This window comes from Micromys minutus, assembly GCF_963924665.1.
Source record: "Micromys minutus genome assembly, chromosome: 15".
Taxonomy (NCBI): domain Eukaryota; kingdom Metazoa; phylum Chordata; class Mammalia; order Rodentia; family Muridae; genus Micromys; species Micromys minutus.
Window position 1 is genome coordinate 27,165,972 of NC_137984.1, and position 24,023 is coordinate 27,189,994.

The 24,023-nt window shown below is 45.9% G+C and overlaps 1 protein-coding gene across 1 annotated transcript in view; it reads left to right on the forward strand.

The window, feature by feature from the left end:
* NCEH1 (neutral cholesterol ester hydrolase 1) overlaps nt 1-24,023 on the forward strand; it is a 56,228-nt gene that overhangs the window by 24,611 nt on the left and 7,594 nt on the right. Inside the window, exons 2-3 of the mRNA XM_080929316.1 lie at nt 9,235-9,463; nt 12,341-12,410. Of these exons, the coding sequence (XP_080785442.1) occupies nt 9,235-9,463; nt 12,341-12,410 (299 nt within the window). The remainder of the gene's footprint in view (nt 1-9,234; nt 9,464-12,340; nt 12,411-24,023) is intronic.

Sequence of the window (24,023 nt, forward strand, 5' to 3'; positions counted from 1 at the left end):
TTATGGTTATATAATAATTATGTTATTATAGCTGTAGTATCAGAGGGCAACTTGATGTATCTTCTGTCAGTCTGTCTGTCTATCTATTTTATTTTAATGTTTTTCCATGCAGGGCTTCTTTTGTATAGTGCTTGCTTTCGTGGAATTTTCTCTGTAGACCAGGCTGGCCTCAAGCTCAGAACTCGAGAGCTCCACCTGCCCCTGCCTCCCGAATGCTGAGACCAAAGGTTTGCGCTACGACTATGGAACTATTTTTACTTATTTATTTTTGGAGACAAATTCTCATGTTTCTTAAGCTGGCCTTAAACTTGCTGTGTAGCTGAGGATAACTGTGAACTTCTGTTCTTCCTTGCCTCTACCTTCCAAATTCCAGGATTACAGGCACGCATACACACACCTGGTTTGTGCAGTGCAGCGGATCAAACCCAGTTCCGCAAAGAAAGCACTTTACCAACTGAGATAGAGCCCCCAGCCCCAGTGTGGCTTAATGATGTTCTCTAATGCTTTTCTGTGGTGTTTATACATCTGTGCACCATAGAGAACTCTGGCTCCTACATAACCTCAGTGTTGGAGGAAAAGGCTTATTTGACAAAATAATATTGAACAAAACAGAGCAAGGAAAGATAGGGGGATGATTTGGGAGTATATGGAGCCTCTACCAATGGTTAAGAGTTTGAGTAGGTTACGCTGATTTGTAGTGGGTGCTGATTTCCGTGATCAAAACATCCGGACTGTGGCAAGGATCCGGCTCCTGACTACTGTGAACCTAGAGGTACAAAGTCTCTGTAAAGCTATCAGCTGCTTTTCGTGCTTGCAGGTGCTGAGCCTGCCTGCTTGCAAAGGGCATTGCCAAATAAAATAGCAGGCAAGAGATACTGTTATACAAGTTATGCATGAATACAAAGGGCGGGGTGCTGAGAAATGAGACTGTTATGTAGAATGGGAACCAGGCTGGAATGCTTGGAAGGCACACACAACCCCTGCCCCAGGGAACAGGAAGTTCAGCTGCAACCAGAATAATATGTCGGCTTTAGGGCAGGAACGGTAACAGCAGTGGGCGACAGGTTGGTAGGGTTTCATCTACAGCTCAGGTTAGTAGGGCAAGCTTTGGTAATGCTGAGCATCTTCATCTAGGCAGCACGGGCGTTAGTGGTGGTGTTACCAGGCTACCGGTCCATGAGTCCACGAACGAATTTGAAAGGAAAGTGTTCTCTTTGTGGTTTGGCCAGGCTTAGTCTCTTCCCCATAGCAGTTGCAGGGAGCACTCTATGCCAGAAACAGACACACACACACATTTATGTCTTTCCTCGATGCCAGAATTTACTGAATTCTTGCAACAGTCAACTTGCAAGGTACGGTGGTTTTGTTAACAGCAATTACCAAGTGTCCCTGCTTTCCCTGACAACAGCTGGCTGAAGCAAACATGTATTATAAAGCAGTTATATAAACAGCAAATACAAGTTATCACTATCTCTTTATGATATATATATATATATATATATATATATATATATATATATATATATATATATATATATATACATATTGTATATGTATAATTTAGGTTACAGAGTGTTAAATCGGGCCTCTGCAGAATTCAAAGAGCTTCAAAGAGGCCTACCAGAGGCAGAAGGGAGGATCTATCTGATAGGGTTGCAAAGAATCTGACGGTGTGCAGAATGCTGTGACTTGTAAGATTTGGCAGGGGGAATAGAGGGATGAATTGATGGCTGCTTGGAAATTGTGAGAAACCAGGAAGGAGGTTTGTCTGCCTTAGAAGCTAGATGGCCAGACAGTCTGTCAAGAACATGGTGAGTTACTGCTGTGGGGGAGGAGAAGGAAGAGTAGACTAGTTATTTGTCTGTTGGTCTGTCTGTCTGTCTGTCTAAACAGGGGTCTTATTGTATAGCCCTGGCTGCCCTGGAACTTGCTGTGTAGGCTGGTCTTGAACTTCTGTTGTTTTCTATGGTTTAAGGATACAGTCCGTCCCGGCGGAGAAGGCGTGGTGGTAAGAGCGTGAAGCAGCAGCCGGCCACATTGGATCTGTCGTCAGGAGGCAGGGACAGACCCTGGTGCTAGCTTGCCTTCACCTTTCCCTTTCTGGTCTGTTTGGAAACAGCCTGTGGGAGTTGCTGCCCATCATCAGGGTGGGTCTTCTGTGCTCACTTAAACCTCTCTCTAAGTGACCTCAGCAGTACGTCGGAGGTGTGTCCAATCAGGTGGGCAGTAAAGAGTAACCACCGCAGGATTCACGACACTCCACTTCCCCCACCCTGTCCACATAAATTTTGAGGAATGTATAGGCTAGCCCCTGGAGATGGTTGGGAATGTGGATCTGGAGTTTGAGAAAGACAGATGAGGGGCGGGAGACAGTGCCAAAATGATCAGCATTCAAATGGAGTCTCCAGCTCAAGTCCGTGCAGCGGGTGAGTGTCTCCTTCGAAAAGCTCGTTGTAAGGCAAGCAGGAACTGAGCGAAATAAAATATTGAACTTTGAGCTTTGTCTCACGTAGGCTTGTAAATCCAGTTACCCAGGAGACTGAGGCAGGAGAATTGAGAGCTTAAATTGGGGCTAGCAAGATGGCTCAGCAGGTTCAAAAGACTTCTTCCGCATGCATAATGACTGAGCTCAATTCTTGGAACCGTTGGTGGAGGGAAAGAACTGGATCCTGAAAGATGTCCCTTGACCTTGTCCCTCGTCACAGTTAGACTTAACTATAGCTGTGATGCAATACGATGACCGGAAGCAGGGTGGGGAGAAAGAGTTGATTTCATTCACAGGTCCATATAACAGTTCATCATCAAAATCATTGGGCAGGAACTCAAACAGGCTGACGAGAGGCCATAGAGGGATGCTGCTTACTGGCTTGCTCAGCTTGATTTCTTGTAGAACCCAGGACCATCAGCTCAGGGATGGCACCACCCATCAGTTACTAATGACGAAAATGTCTTATAGGCTTACCTCGATCTTATAAAGGTATTTTCTTAATTGAGGTTCCCTCCTCTCAGATGGCTTTAGTTTGTGTTAAGTGGACATAAAACTATCCAGCAAGAGGCTTAAAATTAAAAAGTTCAGGACTGGGGCTGGAGAGATGGCTCAGTGGTTAAGAGCACTGACTACTCTTCCAGAGGTCCTGAGTTCAATTCCCAGCAACCACATGGTGGCTCACAACCATCTGTAATGAGATCTGATGCCCTCTTCTGGTGTGTCTGAAGACAGCTACAGTGTACTTATATACATAAAACAAATAATTCTTAAAAACAAAATAAAACAAACAAACAAACAAAAAACCCAAAAGGGGCCTGCTGTGGTGAAGGAGTGGAAAGGGGACAGAAGTACTGTTTGCTGAGTTGGAACTCAAGATGGGGCAGGTCCAGCAAGGGAGGTTTGCCGCTGTCCTGCAGAGACAGCTGGGTAGGATGTGGGGAAGAAGCTGCCATTTCACCACAGTTGGGTCTTTTTGGGAACTCTGATGCCTTCACATCCTCTTTCTATCCTTGCTGGCATTGAAATGTGGTGCCCTACCCACAACCAGAGGTACACCACCTCTACACCACCGTTCCTGGCTTCTTCTCTAGCCTACAGTAGTCATAGAATTTGAGTGCTAACAACAACCAAAATTTAAATCTGCCCTTCAGGCTGATCACGGTAGCCTTTAATCCCAGGCATTGAGAGGCAGAGTCAGGGGAATCTCTTAAGTTCAAGACCACCCTGTTCTACATAGCAAGTAACAGGACAGCCAAGGGCTACATACTGAAACCCTGTTTCAACCTTCTCTTCCCCAGATCTGTTCTTAAAAATATACTTAGACATGAGACTGTCTCAAAACCCACCCTGGGTAATAACCGTAAGAAAGTCCACTGAACCTTACAGTGTTCAAAAAACATGACCAGATTGTGATGCAGGAGAATTCTTTTGTCCAAGTGTGTATTTTGCTGTAATTGGTATGGAAAAGCAGACCTTGAACGGGGGTGGGGGGGCGTTAAAAAGATGCCACACAGAAAGAATCGAACATGCTAGAAAAATCGAAGCATTGCTCATGTAGAACTTTGACCATCAGATATGAGAAGGGAAGCAGGCTATGAGCTGCAACAGAGTCTTCAGAGCAGTGGCCCACGTGGCAGCTCACTAAGATATTTATGTGGTTGAGCATCAGCTCTTCCAGAGGCTCCTCCTCTCCCCCTGGGATCCACAGGTACGTATTGTCTTATTAACTTTTCTGTTCCTGTGATAAAAGATTATGACCAAAAGCAGCTTGAGGAGGGAAATGTTTATGTCAGCCTTTAGCTTGTACTTCATCATCCAGGGAACTCAGAGCAGGAACTGATGCAGAGGCCTTGGAGGAGTGCTGCTTACTGGCTTGCTCCTCTTGGCTTGATCAACCCACTTACTTACAGCACCCAGGACCACTGCCCACAGTGAGCTGGAACCCTCCACACCAATCCCCAAATTTGGTGGGGGAAGCAATTTAATTAATCGAGGTCCTCTCTTCCTAAATGATTCTAGTTGACAGAACAGCCAGCCAGCTGCACGTACAAAAGTTGTCTGGAGGTAATTTGTGTTTGACATGTAGACGGCAGTTTCAGAACGTAGTTATCGTCCTTTTGTTTTTCATTTTATTATTTTTGAGAGTCTTGTGCATCCCCGGCTGGCCTTAGAGTCTGTAGCAGAGGATGTCCTTGGATTGCACATGGCCACCGACTTCTGACATAGTAGCTAGTGTTATGTTATAGATGAGAAGTGTGGAATGCAGGGCGTCAGTGACTGACCCAGAGTCCCAGGACCGGTAAGAGGGGAGCCGGGATTTTAATACAGTGGCTCTGCACTTGACGCTGTTGGCTTCTGTTCACTGTCCTTGTCTTCTTCAAATCGACTATATGTAAATGCGTTGCCAATTAATTACTGATAATTACGCATACGTGCTCACACTCTTAACATGGTTATATCCACGCCACATTCCTGTAAGGCACGTCCAGCATCTTAGTGAGTTCTCACTTCAGCCTGTCAGAATGGCGACTGATGTTGTGTAGGTAGTCATGGCTACAGTGATGTCTGGAAGACAGCACTTGATAGCCCAACTCCCTGTCCTGAGCTCGTCTCTCTTGCTGCCCTCTCTTCTGTGATGTTCCCTGAGCCTAACTTGGGTAGTGAGGAAGTGCAGGATGGGACTGGGGAGCATGATCTAGATTTTCCTTTAAGGCTGAGTACCAGACCGAGGAGGGGTCTATTTCCACCCTTGTCCCCTGTGTGCCTCTTTGCCTCCTCTGCTGCTTTGCCTTATCTGCCAGCCGGCATTTGACTAAGGCTCCTGTGCAGCCCTCTCGAACCTGACCTCAGCACTTTCCCTAGTTGCTCATATCTCTTCATCAGCTTGGTTCAGGCTGGATGCCTTGGCTGGATTTCATCCCTAGACAGGGGCCAGTCTGTCTGCGCAGAGCCCTGCGAACCTCTGTCTGGGTCCAGGGGTGTCTGACCTCCCGACGCTGCGGCAGGGCGTTACCATCTGTAAAGATCACACTTGAGAACTATGCAGTGGAGTTATAGATAGCCCAAGCCACAGTGTCCTAAGGTTTTAAGTGCGTCCACCACTGCGTGTTGGGCTGTATCGAAGGCTCCTGTCACATTCACAGAGTGCGTGGCTCTCAGTGCTAAGCTGCTGGCATGGCAGAGAGTCACCAGTGCTGCTTCTCTTCCGTTGATCTCTGTGCCTCTTCTTGTTTGAATTTCTTAAATCATATGGAAGAAATGGTAGTTCTTTCTTTGTAGCTCAGGCTAGCCTGCAACTTATTCTGTAGCCCAGGCCAGATTTAAACCCATTGTAATCTTTGGGGCTCTGCCTTCTATAGCTGCCACCATACCTGGGTTGATTTTTTTTTTTTTAAAGAAAAACATCTTACTGCTATGGCTCAGGATGGCCCCACATTTATTATATAGCCCAGACTGGTCTCAAACTCTTGGTGGTCTTCCTGCCTCCGCCTCTGGAGCACAGCATGTACTATCTCATCCAACTTCCTCTACTTCTTTCCATTCTAAAGACTGCCTCTCCCTTCCCCTCCAAGTTCCCCATACACATAGAACTGTCCACATTTTCTGCACCGAATTCACCACCAGAGATGGACCCACTTCAAAAACAAGACCGTTTGCATTCTAACAAGAGGAACATAGTTTCTGGTCACAGTCTGCCATTTGCTCTTTGGCCGTCAGACCTGGGGAGGTAGCCTAGCCTACACCTGCTACCTAGCTGAGGAGGACCTTGATCTGCCCGTGTGCCTGCTTCCATCTCCTCCACTGGATTCCAGATGTGCACCCCCACACCTGGTTCTCATAGTGCTGAGGACAGAACCCAGGGCTTTGCCCTAACCTGAATGATTATAATAAACTGACTGTGGGATGTCTGGTTGCTTTGTTGGGACAGGAACCCACATATCCAGGCTAGTCTGGCCCTCACTGTAGCTGGTGTCATCAGAAGTCACCTCTCCCAACCTGGTGCTAGGACAACTGCTTGCGTCTCTAATTCACCAGTAATTTTAAACATCACAGTTCCTGTAGCAGCTTTCTGGGTGCTTTCTCTACCACCCACTTTCCCCCCATCCCCCCAGCTTCCTCTCCTTGAGAGTCTCTTTCTTCTCAGTACCACCCCCAACCCAGCCACCGGTAAACAAAGCACACTGCCTGGCAGAAACAGCTAATGTAAGTGAACGCAATCCAAGAAGCAGAAGTGTTTCTGGGAAGGCCTGGGTAAACTGAGTTACGTGTTGGGACAGCATGCTGCGCCTAGTCTGGAATCTGGATGGAAGAGTATGGCAGTGCCCTGGCCAGAGTTGCTGTCACCATAGTCAGACCTATGGTAGTTTTCACCATGCAAATTGAATGTCGTTTTCTAATTTGTGAAAGAATTTAAACTTAGAACTGCACACGCACATAAACACACTCTGTGCTCATATATTTATTTATTTAAATTGTTTAATTAATTATTTGTGCGCACATATGCCATGGCCAGCATGTGGAGGTCAAAGGGTAACTTTCAGGAAATCAGTTCTCCCTTTCCAAGTGGGTTCCAGGAATTAAACTCAGATTGTCAGGTTTGGTGACAAGTGCCACCACCCACTGAACCATCTTGCTGGCCCTCCATTTACTTAATATGATGGATATTAACAATTATTTTAAGCTGTTCCATAAAGTGGACAGTTATGTCTGAGCATATATAGAGATTGAATTATCTTATCAATATTTTCCTCTTGTTACAGTAAGTGAATATTCCCAAAATGTTGTTCATGGTTAGGTCATTCACCTGCTCTTATTTTTCATGAATGCGCCTGGTGGGTTTATAATGAATACTTTCCAGCATTTCCCCGGGTAGACTAGGTAAACTGAGTCATGTGATCATGACTCAGCATGTATTCCGAAGGAAACCCAGGGAGGTTTGCTTGTCAAGAGAACTATCTTAGCTGGGGTAGGTGAGGGATACATGTGGCCTACCGTGCAGGTCTAATTTACCTTGTCAGATTCTGGTTTCATAGTCTGAAAGAAAGTACCAGTACTTCCCAGCTGTGCCCTTTGCTGAAAGAAGTTTTTTAGAGATTGGTTTATTTGGGGCTGAAGAGATGGCTCAGCGGTTAAGAGTACTGACTGCTCTTCCAGAGGTCCTGAGTTCAATTCCCAGCAACCACATGGTGGCTCACAACCATCTCTAATGGGATCTGATGCCCTCTTCTGGTGTGTCTGAAGACAGCGACAGTGTACTCATATACATAAAAATAAATAAATCTTAAAAAAAGAACTATATATATATATATATATATATATATATATATATATATATATATATATAAATAACCTAACTTTTAAAAAGAAACTGATTTATTTATTTGTCGTTTTATATAAGTGTGCATGTGTGTGTATGCTTGTGTGTGGTGGGGCTGGGGGTGTAGTCTGGCCCCTCAGAGTGAGGCTATGGGAATTTTATAGGATACCAGGCTTTTATGTGAGTTCTGGGCTCTGCCCCCTTTCCCCCACCCCTCCTCTCTTCCTCTCACATCCCTTCTACCTACTTCCTCCCATGAGTATTTTTTTCCCCTTCTAAGAAGGACTGAAGCATTCCCATTTTGGTCTCCCTTCTTCTTGAGCTTCACATGGCTTGTGAACTATATCTTGGGTATTCAGAGCTTTTGGGCTAATATCCACTTATCAGTGAGTGAATACCATGTGTGTTCTTTTGTGATTGGGTTACCTCACTCAGGATAATATTTTCAAGATCCATCCATTTGCCTAAGAATTTCATGAAGTTATTGCTTCTGGCTATTATAAATAAGGCTGCTATGAACATAATGGAGCATGTGTCCTTGTTATATGTTGGAGCATCTTTTGGGTATATGTCCAGGGGTGGTGTAGCTGGGTCCTCGGGTAGTACTATGTCCAATTTTCTGAGGAACTACCAGAGGGATTTCCAGAGTGGTCGTATAAGTTTGCAATCCTACCAACAGTGGGGGAGTATTTCTCTTTCTCCACATCCTCGCCAGCATCTGTTGTCACCTGAGTTTTTAATCTTAGCCATTCTGAGTGGTGTGAGGTGGAATCTCAGGGTTGTTTTGATCTGCATTTTCCTGATGACTAAGGATGCTGAATATGTCTTTAGGTGCTTCTTAGCCATTTGATATTCCTCAGTTGAGAATTCTGTTTAACTCTGTACCCCATTTTTAATAGGGTTATTTGGTTCTCCGGAGTCTAACTTCTTGAGTTTTTTGTATATATTGAATATTAGCCCTCTATTGGATGTAGGATGTGTCCAGTGATACTCACCCTGGGCCAGGAAGAGTTGTTTGCAGGAACTCAGTTGTTACCAGCCAGCAAGCATGCAATACTGAGTTAAAGACCATATTTCAAAAGAGCAAAATGAGCCAGGTTTATTGGTGCATGCCTGCCTTTGCTCTCGACCCTCCTTTGGCAAAGGCAGGCAGATCTCCGAGAGTCTGAGGCTAGCCCAGTCTACCTTAGCAAGTTTCATGGACTGAGGGGGCTACATAATGATCTCCTTGCTATCTAGTGTGCTCTTTCTCTACTTTGTCTGTCTGTCTGTCTCCCCCTCTCCCTCTCTCTTGCACACGTACAAGCTCACTCTCAAAAAATAAAAGCAAGCCAAACACCCCAACATGTGTTGGTGAGCACCACTCTGTGTTCCTGCTTGATGCTAACAGTTGACTCCCCGTCTCCCCTTCTTCTCCATCTCCCTGCAGAGTAACCTGATACATTCCCTGGGACTGAGCCACCATCTGATCACACTGAATTTCATCATCCTCTCTTTTGGCAAAAGAAGCGCAACGTCATCGCCAAAAGTGAAGGTGACGGACACCGAATTCGATGGGGTAGAAGTCCGCGTATTTGAAGGCTCTCCGAAACCGGATGAGCCCCTGCGACGCAGTGTGGTCTTTATCCACGGAGGAGGCTGGGCCTTGGCTAGTGCAAGTAAGTCTCTGTCACCTTCAGGTTGGCTCAGTGTGCTTGGCGCTGGGAGGGGTGTGATTGCGATGTAAGAATGGGACCCTTGGTTCTGCTGGAACATCCTGGTTCCTGCGTCATCTCGGCCACTGGTCAGTGCTTTTTTTGTTTATATGGTTATGGTCTAGAGAGGTTCTCTGTCCTTCCTTTGTTTTCTTCCTGTCTTTCCATCTACAGCACCGGGGATGGAAAGCATTGCTCGTTCATGTGAGACAGTGGCTGACCCTGCAGCAGAGCGACAGCCCCCAGCCCTTGTTGATACACTTCTTAGTGCCGATTGCTTTGAAAGTGTTTTCTGAGCTAAGAATGCTGCTTAGATGGCAGTGTCCTGCGGCGTGCACGAGCTCTTGTGATCAAATCATTGACGACTTACTGTAACGCAGTGATAATACTTTCTATATGAAAACCCAGCTCAGCTTTATTTGACCGGGAGTTACCGTATTTACCACCAGCATGTGAGATAATTATCTGTAGCCCTTATCAACCTGATTTTGAAGGCAAAATCTTCTTACAAAATGGAGTGGCCATTGCTTAATACACAGTAACTCGGCATTAGCTTTCGAAACCCAAAAAGAAAAATACCAAAAGTGTTCAGCCGTTAAAACACACAGCGTTTCCATGTGCTGAGGCGTCTTCTTTGGAGCTGGGCTTCAAAGATGCAGGCTGCGCTGTTTAGCACCGCACCATGAGCACATCCTGCCTCAGAAGCTCAGGGCTTCTGCCTGTAGTGACCACGACCTCCTTCTTCATCCACAGTCCAGCGCTTTTGGTATTATCTCTACAGGAAACATGCCAGGCTGGAAGATGGCCCAGCAGACAGAGGTGCCTAGGCCTGAGTTCCATCTGTGGGACCCATGGGGCGAAAGGAGAGAATTGACTCCCAGAACTTGTCCTCTGACCTCTATGTGGGCATTGTAGCACCCGACACAGGATACAACACACAAATAAAAATGTAATTGTAACAGACTAGAAAGAAAAAGTGATTCGGACTTGGTGCCTTCCTTTATTATGTCTTTATATGAACTTTTAATTCACAAAATACAAAGCGTACAACTCTCTCTCACAGCTCCATCTTACTTAGCTCCACACCCATCAGGCATTCTGGTACTCACTGGCTTGTTCCTGCTGACTACGGGCTGTGGGCAGACCTAGACTGTGGGTCACCACTGTGTCCGTTGGTTCTTCATTGCTATGACAAAATACTGAAGTGACTGGAGGAAGGAAAGAAGGAAGGACAGAAAGAAGGAAGGAAGGGTTTATTATAGTTTACATTCCATTGAGGGAGGAAGGAAGGCCATGGACAGAAACACACATTGTATCTACAGTGTTCTTGTTGTTACATTTTCCTTCAGTCCAGGACAGAACCCATGGTATCCTAGCTCCCCCGCCCCTTTCCTGATCAGAATGGGTCTTCCTTCCCCAGTTAGCGAGTCTAGCAACTTGTCACAGACATGTGCAGAGGTGATTGGACATCTAGAATTAACAGCCAGTGCTAAGCTTTATAGTCACTCCTGTGTGCAAGAGACAGGGACCCAAAAATAAATAAGATAGGGCTGCCATCTTGGACAGATGGAGTCTGTGGCACTGGACACGTGGCAGGTAAGATGTCCTATCCAAGACAGGACGTCTAGATGGGAGAATGGTTTGGAGATGAGGGTCAGCCTGGCCACTGCACCTTGGTGTTGCCTGGTGTGCCTGAGGGAGAACTGGGCTGGCACATGTGTACAGGCAGACAAGCAGTCCTTAACCTCCTGCTTCTAAGGACTCACTTCCCAAGTCACCAAGAAAGGAAATATTAGGCCCTCTGCTGAAAGAGTAAATCTTGGTTGTTGTTTGCTTGTTCGTTTGGGGCAGGGTTTCAGGGACTTAGGCTGGCCTTACTGTGTGGCTGAGGACGACCTTAAACTTGAGATTCTCCAGGCTTCACCTCCTGAGTGCTGGGATCGCAGGCACCCGCTACTTCCGCACATCAGTGTGGTGTTAGGTTCAAACCCAAAGCTTCTTGTCTGCTAGGTGGGTGCTCTACCAACTGCGCTACATCCCAGTCCGGTGGGCTGCGACGTATTAGAAGAAAAATTACCAGAAATCCATCCTTAAAATGATTTTGTCCCTGAGAAAGCCTCCTTTCTAGGAAACGATAACATTTTCAACAACTCTGCTTCTCCCTTGGGGTAAAGAAACTACTCTGTTCTTCACGTTGGTAATTTTCCGGAATCACAGCATGTGAGGATGTCAAGCGTATAAAACCTTTACCATTCTAAAGAGGAAACTGCTAATTTGCTGTGATTTGTCTTGATGGTGTATGTCCGAAGAGCTTTAAAATCAGAATTAAGGTGGTGTGTTTCATATAGCCCAGAATGAAGTAAATGTTTAGTAAGTTAAAAACACATTGAAAACTCAGTATTGATTTCCTGTTATAGCCATTACATTTTATCATAAAACAGATTTAAGTTTTGCAGCCGAGTGTATCTGTTTGCTATTCGTTCTTCTCGCCTGTTCTAACCATCCCTCCCTCCCTCCTGACCTCCCCCACATCCCTTTCCTCACCCCCCTCTTTCTCCTTCCTTCTTCCTTCCTCCCCCCCAACCCCTTCCTGCTTTTTGTTTTTTTGGGGGGTTTGAGCAGTCTCACATATACCAGGTATTGCCTATGGCAGCTTTGAACCCCTGGTCCTCCTCCCTCCGCCTCTCAGGTACTGAGCTCAGAAGCAAGTGCTCCCGTGCACTTTTCCAGTGTATGTTGCTATTGTTATCTTGGTCTAAAAACAATCTATACTCAGCATTATTGTGTGAGAGTGGGCAGCCTCTGTGGCCATCTTTGTAGTGATCCATTCTTCTCTTGTAGAGATCAGCTACTATGACCAGCTGTGCACCACAATGGCCGAGGAGCTGAACGCTGTCATCGTTTCTATTGAGTGAGTAGCTATCAGTCAGTCACAGTGCTTACCATGATTTTTGTTTATTTCTTTATTCTGTGCGTGCCCATGTCTGTGTATGTGGGTATGTGTACATGAACGGCTGGTGCCCACAGAAGCCAGAAGAGTATGTCACATCCCTGAAGCTAGAGTGGCAGGTATGGCAGTAACTGATGCCTACTGTGGATGGTTGGTCCAAAACTCTTGTCCTTTGGAAGAGTACCAAGCACTCTTAACTGCTGAGCCTTCTCTCCAGCCTCCAATAGTCATAATCATTATTAAGAAGTTCTAAGTAACAGTGTAGAAACTTGGTAATAAGAATAAAACATACCATCAGATGTTGGGATCACAGATGTGTCTGTCTACTATATATTTTTTGAACTGGGTTTAGTAATAGATTGATTTACTTTAAATATCTGTGCCCCGGTTGTTTGTCTGCAGTGGTAGGAACTCAACCCAGCACCTCACACACGCTCAGCAAGTGCCTGCTACGGAGCTGTATTCCCAGGCTTTCTAAAATGTAATCTTATCGTAAGTTGGACAGAAACTTTTTCAAACCGAAAATGGTTGGGATTTTAAAGAGAGCCTTGTTGACAGCAAAGACTATTTTCCTTCAGTAAGTTTCTGCAACTCTTAGAGATAGCACTATGCCCAGCAGACATTAGACACTAACTATTCGTAAATGGTGGGACTGGTCCCAGCTGGCTCTTACATGCTGATTTCTTGAGCAACTATGAAGTCTCATATAAGTTGGCAGCTGTTACCATGGCAACGACACATCTTATCTCTGGCCCCAGTGTTTTCAGGCCCTTGACTCACCAACGCCTTCCTTCAGATTTCCCTTTGTGAAGGTCTTCCATGGGAGACTCCAGCCATTTTCTCTGTCTTAGTATATCTCTGAAGCCACCTTCCACATCCAAAGGGCCGTACATTTAATCTGTTACGTTTGCGGTAGGAAGTAGTGCATGTGGGGGTAATGGACCTTGTTTGTTGCTGTGTCAGTTGTGCTCAAAAACTTTCCAGCATCCGCAGGGGATTCTGTTATTGGCTGTATGGTGAGTACATGAAGAGTCTGGATTTCTAAATTCTCATATAAACCATCCAGGGTAGTGTAGCGTGGTGATTTATGCACGTAGTCCGAGCATTTAGCTAGAGACGGGAGAGTAGCTATGAGTTCTAGGCCAGCCTGGTGTATGTAATAATTTCTAGGGCAATTTGGGCTGTAAAGTAAGGCCCTCGGTGTCAAAACGACAAGAACAACAAAAGCCAAAACCAAGCGTAGGAGGCTGACTCGGTAGACTAAGTGTTTCTATGTAAGCCTGAGGACCTGACTTCATAGCTCCAGCAGCCCCCCTCCCCCAACAAAAACCCAAACACCACCACAGACTGACAAAACCCGAAAAACAGATGTGGTAGTGCGTGCTCCTAGAATTTCAGTGCTGAGGAAGAACCTGCACGCTTGCTGCTAAGCCATTCTTGCTGAATCGCTGAGCTCCCAGTTCACTGAGAGACCTTGTCTTTAAAAAAAAAAAAAAGTGAAGAACAATAGAAAAAAAAAATCCCAGTGTTAACCTCTGACCTTTTCACGTACATTTACAGGAACATGAAGCAGCATACATATAACACATACACACATACATCCCCTCATTCCATTCCCCCCTCACACAGTATGTATTTTCCTATCTTCTTCACAAGAAAAAAAAATGAGTCGTCTATAGTAGGCCAAGTAGCTAAGTAGACATAGGTGGTACCAGGGACTGACTCACTCCAGGCTAGAAGTTTTTCCAGTTCCCACCCCTTACTAGCTATCAAGCCTAGATTAAAGGAAATGGATAAGCCACAGGAACGAAAGGACCCAAATGCTTGTATGACCCAGGCTCGTCCAGTTCTCCCTTTCCTCTGCCTTCTTCCCATTTGTGGCTTTCATCTTCCTGCCTTCCTGCAGACCTGAGGTTGGATTAGGGATCCTTCCTGGGAACAGAAAACAGGAAGGCTTCACCTGGGTTCCAGAGCCTTATGTAAGGCTGTAGTGTGAACAGGAAGATCATGCTGACTTGGGATGGGGAACCTCACAGACGTGTCTGAGGCTCAGTTTAGACAGTTGGAATAAAAGGGCCTCTGGGGTTCAGCAGGGAATCCTGATGCTGTAGTCGAGGTGCAGAACTGCTGAGGTATCAGGCAACCCTACCCTCTAACAGAAGCCTGGGCGCACACAGTATGGCTGAGGAGGCTCCCATCTCGGCTGGTTTACTTGTAGTTGCTCTGCACAGCTCCGGGCTTCGCAAACCCGCAGCCAACCATTCAGATCGCTGGGGGCAGGGCATTGAAGGAACCAAGCTCTTGGAACGAGGCCCTGGAGTGTGGTTATTAAAAAAGTTTCAGGGCCCCTTCAGTGGTTTCTGCTACCTGTAGTGACTCAAAGGCCTAGAGAAGGAAGGGAACCGGCTTGTTTCACTTGGCACCCTGAGGATCTAGCCTCAGCAGATCTTATATACCTGCCCTCTGGACTTCAGTAGCAACAGTGGGTAATACACCCTGAGCTCTTGCTACACACCATTAGCTCTTGCTACACACCATTAGCTCTGGCTACACACCTGATTAAGCCAGATCAGTCAGTCAACAGGTCCTCCAGGGCAGGGGTGAGGATTAAAAAGAAAAAAGACTATTAGACAACGTTGTAGAACAGCCACTAGGGTGTGTGTGTGTGGGGGGGGGGGTTTCTGTGGTACAAGCAGTTTGCAGAAGCCAGATAAGCGGTTAGTCAGCTTATCTCCTGTTAATTTAGAACAGCCCCATCCCGTCCTGAGGCTGAAGCGGGTTTATTATTTCCAGTCTGCTTTTATACCACTTTAGGTACATTGCAGAATAATAAGATCAATTCTGAGTCAAGGAACCAACAAGGCAGTAAACAGAACCCTGTAAACACCTTTCTAGGGGCTACTCAGAATGACCTAGACAAAAGGACTGCCACACGTGCTTCTGCTGAGCCTGCTCTGAGCTTTGCATTAACTCAAATGTAAATGTTCTTAATCTGGGCCTATATCCTGAATCCAGGCCCAAAGTCAGATTCCTGCCTTGAGTTTACTTCTTTTATCCTGGTAATGTCAAATTCCCTCCTCCAAGAGTCTAGAAGCCATTGACCCTCAAAAGGCTCTCCACACACACCCTTCCCTACCTTGATGTCTCTAGATTCGAGTGACATTGGGGGTCACTTTTGAGTCTAGGCTTATCCCAATACCCAGAAGGGTTGATAAGGTATGCTCGAGAGTTTTAGAAAAAGCTAAAACTCAGAAGCAGTTGCTTTCTTCTTACCTTCCCGTTGTGCTGACTCTGGGTAATGAACATTCAGATGTTCTGTGGCGCGCTTCTCGACCAGCGAGGAAAGAGGACCACCACCCGGGCCCCGAACTACCCTAGCTGTCCGCTTATATAGGGAGAAGCGCATACGGGCTTGCCATGATTGGTTGTCACCAGTCTGTGGACACCAGAGGCCTCGGGATTGGCTGGAGATAGGTTATGTACTGCGCATGAACAGGATGCAGTGCCTTAGCTGACAAGAGCATTACTATATATGGAGTTGTTTACCTCAAACCGTGAGGGAGCCAGCGCCATCTTGTAATGGTGTCCGCATTCGGCTCCCCACAGATGTTCACCGCTGGGAGGAACACAGCGCAGAGGCACCTTCAGGCAGCTCACTGAAACCCATAAGCAATATAGGGTTAGGGATCCTTCCTGGGAACAGAAAACAGGAAGGCTTCACCTGGGTTCCAGAGCCTTATGTAAGGCTGCAGTGTGAATAGGAAGATCATGCTGACTTGGGATGGGGACCTCACAGACGTGTCTAGGGCTCAGTTTAGACAGTTGGAATAAAAGTGTTCTCATAGGCCTGTCCAGCCTGTGGCTAGCCCATGAGTTACATCTGTCCCAAGGTAGTTATGAACACACTCGAATGTATTTACAGATGACAGTATTGTGTCGCAACGTCAAACAGTTGGGCATCTCTTAAAGCACTGAGCAGCTAAGTGTGTGTGAGTAGTGTTGTGTGCAAATCACAGACTATCCAGTGCACACTTACTGTGGACAGTAATTATGAGATAAGTGGCTTCAGGCCCAGGATAGCCACAGAAAACCTTATATTCCATGCTATAGGTGAAGGATAGCCAACATCACATGAACAGGTATTCTCCCCGAAGAGAATGTCCAGAGGTCTAACCTGGGAGCGTGGTTGTTCTTACTGGCCCACTTTTCTCCTTTTCCTTCTTTTCCTTGCACGTTGATTTACTTTCTCTCCTGGGCCAATTGCAGTGTTAAGTCCTGTTATCCCAGAGTAAGATTAAGCTCTTACCCTCACAGCCTAAAAACCTCGACCCAGAAGTTTACGTGTGATGAGCGATATGAAGTGGGCGGTGAGCAGGAATTGAGCAAGATTGTCTGCAGAGTCAGAGAGGGCGCCTTTAAGAAAGCGGGATTTCAGCTGCTTGCGATAAGCCCTGGATTTGGTCCCCAGCCCTGCCTGGATGTCAGCAGTGGGGTCGTATCAGCAGGAGGATCATCCTTGTTCAGGTCATCCTTGTCTACATAGTAAGCTTGGGGTCAGCCTGGGCTACCTGTAAGACCCTGTCTTCAGGAAACCAAAGAATAAAACAAACGTAAAACAACAACAACACAAACAAACCTGTTGTCAGAACAGAGCCCCTTAAGGAAAAATAAGACCAAAGTAGATAGAGGACCATAGTTATGAAGTCTGGGGTGGTAGGATGAGAGGGCTTTCGGGGAGAGACAGACAGACAGACAGACAGACACACACACACACACACACACACTGTTCAGGGCTTATGCTTCTACCAGTGCAAACAAGGAAGAGAACAGAGAGGACCCAGGACTCTCCAGCAATATGGTAGATGCTGGGGTCTCCCAGAGCCTCCCTGTCCTCAGCAGAGAGAACAGCTACCACAGGGTCCCCTGGGGGTGGCTTTGTTCCATGTGGATTGGGGTCTTTGGTGAAAACCTTTTTTTTTTTTTTTTTTTAAGATTTATTTTTATATAGGTGAGTACACTGTCACTATCTTCACAGCAGAAGAGGGCATCTGATCCCATTACAGATGGTTGTGAGCCACCATGTGGTTGCTGGGAATTGAACTCAGGACCTCTGGAAGACCGGGCAGTGCTCTTAACCTCTGAGCCATCTCTCCAGCCCCTTTGGTGAAGATCTTATCTCTGGGAGCTGCAGGGTGAGGGCTGGGGAAATGGAATCGCCTCATGTCATAAGCAGCAAGAATTTGGATTTCTGTATATTTGCTGCCTGTGCTGGTCTGTGGGGGTTAGGGACAGGCCTGGCAGCCAACTTACACACAGGCCTTTATTTTAGAATGTAGGTACATCCAGGGCCTCTTACTTAGGGCCATCTAGGGCACTGTGCAGGTATCACACATGAATTGTACAGTATGTATCTGGTAAATAAAAGGCATCATATCTAATTTACATGGTAATATTTTTATTTATATAACCCAGACCCATCTTGTTTTACATTCATAAAGTAGAGTATTTCTAACACACTGCCTTTTAAACTTTCTTTGTTAGGACCATAGGATATAAGGGGCAAGAGAGATTCATATCTCCTTTTCAAAGGCACAGTATGAGGTAATTTGTTAGTTGGGGTTCTCTAAAGGAATAGGTTAATAGAGTGGGTGTGTATGTATGTATGAGTATATATGAATGAATATATATGTGAAGAGGATTCATTAGAATGGCTTACAAACTGATTCAGGTCCAACATCAGCTGTCTCATCACAATAATCAATCTGGCTATTCTTGGTTGTCAGTACACATAGGATGTTGGATAATATTAAATTTTATAAGGGATTTATCATACACCCCCTTTTGTATTGTGGAAAGTGCTCAAGTTTTTTGCTTCTCATTAAATAATTTCTTCTACATTTATTTGCCATTCTACGTAGATGCCTTAAACCACATAACATTCCACCAGATGCCAGGGGAGCTTGAAGCTTAGCTGTCCCTGCTGCTAGTTCAGTTGCACAAGATGCTGGTGTGCTTGGACTTTGATGCTTGTCCTGGTATGAGCACTGGGCACTTGAGGGCCTTGTGTTTATTGTCCGGGAACTTTGGGGCTACAAGCTTCCAAAGCCACAGTGCAATGTCAACACTCGTAAGTAGCTTTAGGTATGTGGCAATCTGAAAACTACAGTCACCTAGCTCATGGTTAAATCTGCCTCGTTTTGTTCTTCTCTTCCTGGAGTGGTTTAAGTGGAGCCATGGGGAGGAGATGCAGGGGTAGACTGTTCTTTTCAGATGTATGAGGCTATGGGTTCCAACCTCTACACACACACACACACACACACACACACACACACACACACATTCATTCACACACAAAACAACAGCAAGAACTGGGAAGATAGCTCAACCCAAGCACAAACCAAAGAAAACAACACAAACCGAGATCATCGCAACACATCTAGGCTGTGTCTGCCCCAGCCAGCAGCAAACCACATCACACAGTCTAATTCTGTGGAGAGAAGATTTTGTGGCTGCTTCCAGAAAATAGTCTGTTTAATTTTCTTTACTAAAAGCTAAGTTGCACACTAAAAGCTCCTTTCAAACTTTCTTAGTTTAATTGTGTTGTGTCTCGGATGGCTTCTTAAATAAAATCCCCAAGGGGGAAGAAATACTGAGGCCTTTCTCTTCCATGTGAGGTCCTTTGGAATTTGAGATGGGAGGGAGTGGTTCAGAAAGGTAGCTCATTTCGCAAAGTGTTTACGAAGAACAGAGGCCTAAGTCCCATCCCCAGAACTCACTTAAACTGGAGAAAAGTGCCAATTTATAATCCTAGTACAAGGGAGGTGGAGGAATAGCTCCCGGGGCTCACTTGCCAACCCAGCCTAGTCTACCCTGTAAAGTGCCAGGCCACTGAGAGCCTTAGAGGGAAAGTGGGTGGCATCTTGAGAAATGCCAGCAAGGTTTGACCTGTGGCCTCTGCGTATATATGCACACACATATACACTTGTACCATGAGACACATGTGCATACATCTCCCCACATACACATACACAGCTCAGCTGCGTTCACATTCCAGAGATGACGGAGAAATCCCTGTGAGCTGAGAAACCTGGTTCACACGGGGCCTTGTGGAGCCCTCTTTAGCTTCTGTACTGATGCCAAGAGAGGACGCTAAAAGCACACAGTCTCCTGGATAGTCTGGGTTCCTTCTGTAGCACTAGAGAGTCTGGGATGAGGTTAAGGGTGAGGTTTTCTTCTGAACAGGGGGAGGGAATCATAAGCACCTGGAACTGGAGTGGCTCAAGCCTTTACAGGTAAGTCTGAGGAGGACCTGATGTGGTGTAGGCAAGTGTTCTGCTGCTAAGTTTCCGGAAGTCTCCAGCTGGGACCAGCAAGTCGGGAGAGTCACACTGTTTAAAAAGACTTCACATCTGGGCTCTGGCAGTCAACCTCTAAGATTTTTGTTGTGGAGCCTTCCGATATTGGTCTAATTTTTGAATCCCCACTGGGTGTATTTGTGTGTTTGCCGATGCATGTGACAAGAATACAGAGATCAAAGAACAGCCACATCTGTCCTTCCTTAGGAGCTGTCCACTTTCTTCTCTCTGAGAACAGGTTTGTCACTGGCCTGGAATTCAGAAGACAGACTAGGCTAGCTGGCCAGCAAGCCCCCTGACTCTTACCAGTCTCTGCCTTTCCTGTACTTAGATTAGTATCTCGTACTACCCACCATGCCTAGCTTGTTACGTGGGTTCTTGGGATGGAAATCAGGCCCTCCTTGAGTGTTCAGAGCAAGTGCTTTTCCCACTGAGCTATCTGTCTTCCCCCGTCCTTTTGAGACCAGAATCTCATTCTGTAGCCAAGGCTGTCCTGTAACTCACCGTATGGACCAGGCTGGCCTGATATTCACAGAAATCTTTGTCTCAGCCACTGAAGTGCTGGGGAACATTCCACTTTTATATCAATCTAGGTACATTGAAAGAATACAGTAAGTTCAAAGACAAAGTGAGCACGGTAAAGATCAAAGAGATCATCACACCAGGTAGCAATCAAACATAACCATAATGTCCCCAGAGTCACTGAGTCGAGAGGCTTAACGGGATTATCAAGACAAAAGAAGTCACCCCTTCCTTGTCTCTGACATGATCCTTGCATTAATCCAAATGTGAATATTCTTATCAGATCCTACTTCTTCCTCTGAGCCTAGGGACAAGTACTTGCCAAAATTTCTACAAGCGTCACCAAAAGCTGTCCACACACTGGAAAATCATTTCGTTGTCCACTGCCATACAACCTTTCACACACCTGGCACAGCCTGAGGCGAACCTTCTGCAGACAGCAGGAGACATGGCTTCCAGGTTATGTTAGTTTTGAGGGACAATGTTTGTTCCAGGGCTGGAAAGATGGCTCAGAGGTTAAGAGCACTGACTGTTCTTCCAGAGGTCCTGAGTTCAAATCCCAGCAGCCACATGGTGGCTCACAACCATCTGTGTAATAGGATCTGATGCCTTCTTCTGGTGTCTGAAGACAGCTACAGTGCACTCACATACATAAAATAAATAAATCTTAAATGATAATGCTTGTTCCAACTGCATTGGACACTAGTGAGATTCCAGATGCCAGATTGCCAGTCTCTCTGCATTGCCTCTCTTCCCGGTCACATGGTAAATGCGTAAGTAAGTGTTGGTGGCTGGGGGTGGAGTGTCTGCATTGCATAAACATCTGGTTTCTATGGCAGCACCTTTTAACCCAGGTCTGTAATTCCGCACTCAGGAGGAGGTGTTTAAGACCATCCTCAGCTTCCTGGTTTGAGTCTAGCCTGGGCTACAGGAGACACTGCCTCAGCAAAACAAAGCATTAACTCGAAAGGCCACTGCTCTGACGTTTGACTATTTCTAACCTTCCTTTTCTCAAGAAATTTGAGGTGTCTGAGTTACAGTGTATTGTCCGAGAGCTTGGCTGCTAGAAAGGAGAGATTCAGACGGTTGCTGAAAGAAGGTGTCATTTAGAATGAAAAGTAGGGGACTTTTGATGAGGAAATGATAGGGGGCAGCCAGGGGACCAGTATCCTGCAGTGGAAACAGGAAATGGCTGACCTGGTGCAACCCTGGGATTTCTTGGAGAGTTTTCTTAAGACAGGTACAGGGTTTCATCCAATAGTAGTGGAATTGGAATATTTGGGGTTGGGGCTCACACCTCAGTGTTTTGGAGAAACTGCTACATTAGATGAGGTACAGGCAGAGTTTAGGAGGAAAGTGTGGGTGGCATGTTTATTGTGTTTGTTCACTTGAGACACTGCCCTGCGGCTAGAGCTCTGGCTGGCCAGTACTCGCAGTGAAGCTCCGCTAGTCTCAAACGTGTGGCATCCCTCCTCCCCGGTCTTCTCAAAACTGGAATTTCATATGTGTGCAGGTAACCACAGTACTGGAATTGCCTGTGTGTTCAGGTTACCACAGTGTTGGCGTTACATGTGTGCAGATTAGCACAGTGCTGGAATTATATCTGTGCTAATGACACACAAGTGTAATTACGTTACAAGGGTACAGATTAGCTCATCTGGCAAGAAAGGTAAGGCTTTCCGTGGTTTACGACACGCGGTTCAGGCTTGCCTCACGTGAGGCTCACTGTACTGCTGAAATTGATTTTGAGTTTCTGATCTTCCTGCCTCTAAACCCGTGGGCCAAAATCATAGGCGTGTGCCACATTTCCAGACAAGGAAAAGCCTGGTGTTAATGGGTGGTGATTTGTTTTTTTTTTTTTTATCAAGAATACTGCTAATCCACCCACATCATGATGTTTGTTCTGAGACACCAAAAACCTAGTTTGAGGATTTACTGTGCAAATGAGGTAATGTGAACCTTCAGTGTGTGGCAAAAAAAATACATACTTACCAACATAAATTACACACACACACACACACACACACACACACACACACACACTTCTAGCTCTGAGTTGGGTATGGTGACACATGCTTTTCCGGTACTTCTCAGAGACATAACTTGAGCAGCAGACAGCAAGCACACTCTGTCCCTCAGTCCTTCCCTGCCTCTCTTGGGGCTCAGACACTGTACCACTGAGCTGCATTTGCAGGCTTTTGTTGTCGTTCATATTTTGAGAGAGGATCGTCTGCAATCACCCAGGTTGACTTTGAACTCACTCTTGGGACTCGTTTCAATCCCAGCCGGCTGTATTACTGCCACTAGGCGAGGCCGTCTCCTTTCTTTAGATAAGCCACCCATGAATTTCCTCCTGACTCTATGTCTATAAATACATTGCAAACGTTAACTCTCTCAGGTAAATGTTACCCCGTTGAAGTGACTGGAATCTCACTGCTTTTGGCATATTCATTCCACGCTCTACAAAAGGAATATTTTTCCCCCATTGAGTAAAATTTAGGAGTATTTCAGCTTGAACAGAGGAGCCCAGTATGGTTCTGTGCACTTTTGATCTCACCACCTGGGAGGCAGAGATAGGCGGGCAGATCGTTGTGAGTTCTGAGCCAGCCAGGGCTACATGGTTAGAAACGTTCTTTAGGAAAAGGGTTGCATAGAGCTCAAATGAGAGGTTAGATTATGGGTATGCTGGCACCCGGGTACTGGTGATTGAATTTAGAGCTGCACGTGCAAGGTCACTGTTCCTCCCCTAGATGGAGTTCTAATAAGTTGCCCAGTCTTTCCTCAACTTCCTAAGAGACTCCTCTGAAACCCAAGGCACTCCTTACTTTCTAGCCCAGTCTTGAACTTATGGGCTTCCTCCGCTGGTCTCTGGTAGTTGAACACAGGCTAGTACCACTAGGCTGGACCAGACTGTGCATTTTCAATGGCACCATCAGCATTAGCATGGCGATCTGTTGGTTTTCAGGATTGTTTGCCATATCAATACAGTCAGCTATTAGCTGATAGGATTAATCAGTAGGTTACCAGCTCTCCCAGATTTTATTTTCTCAACCCAAAGACTCAGAGGCCTCTCGTAGACCAGTACCTGGAAACTCAGCTTACTGCGTGTGTATATCCTGTACAAATTTGTCCTGAGCTTTCGTGCAACTAGGAATACTGTTTATTAGGATATATGAGTAGTGATCATGCTTGTTGGCTGTATGTTGACTCACACACAAACTCAAGTTATCTGAAAGGATAACCTTAATTGAGAAAAGCCTCCGTAAGATCTAGCCGTAGGGCATTTTCTTAGTGATTGATGGGGGAAGGCCCAGCCCATTGTAAGTGCAAAGCAGTAAGCAGCGCCCTCCATGGCCTCTGCATCAGTTCCTGCCCTGTCCGAGTAAACCTTTGCTCACCAACTTGCTTTTTGCCCATGGTGTTTTGTCACAGCAAAGAAAGCCCTAACTAAGACAGCGATGGAATGAAAAAAATGGTATTTTCATGTCTCGACTCCTGAAGTGCATCAGGTTTTTGTTTTGTTTTGTTTTTTTTCTCCACCCTTTGTTTTGTTTGAAATCAGAAATTACATGCAAGAGCAGGAATAAATAGTCTTGAGAAATGTCGCCACCTAGTGGAATAAGTGGTGTAAACCCTCCTGCCCATGGAGTAGTATTGCATGCTAGACTGAGCTGTATCCCCAGGCCTTTTGTTTTGT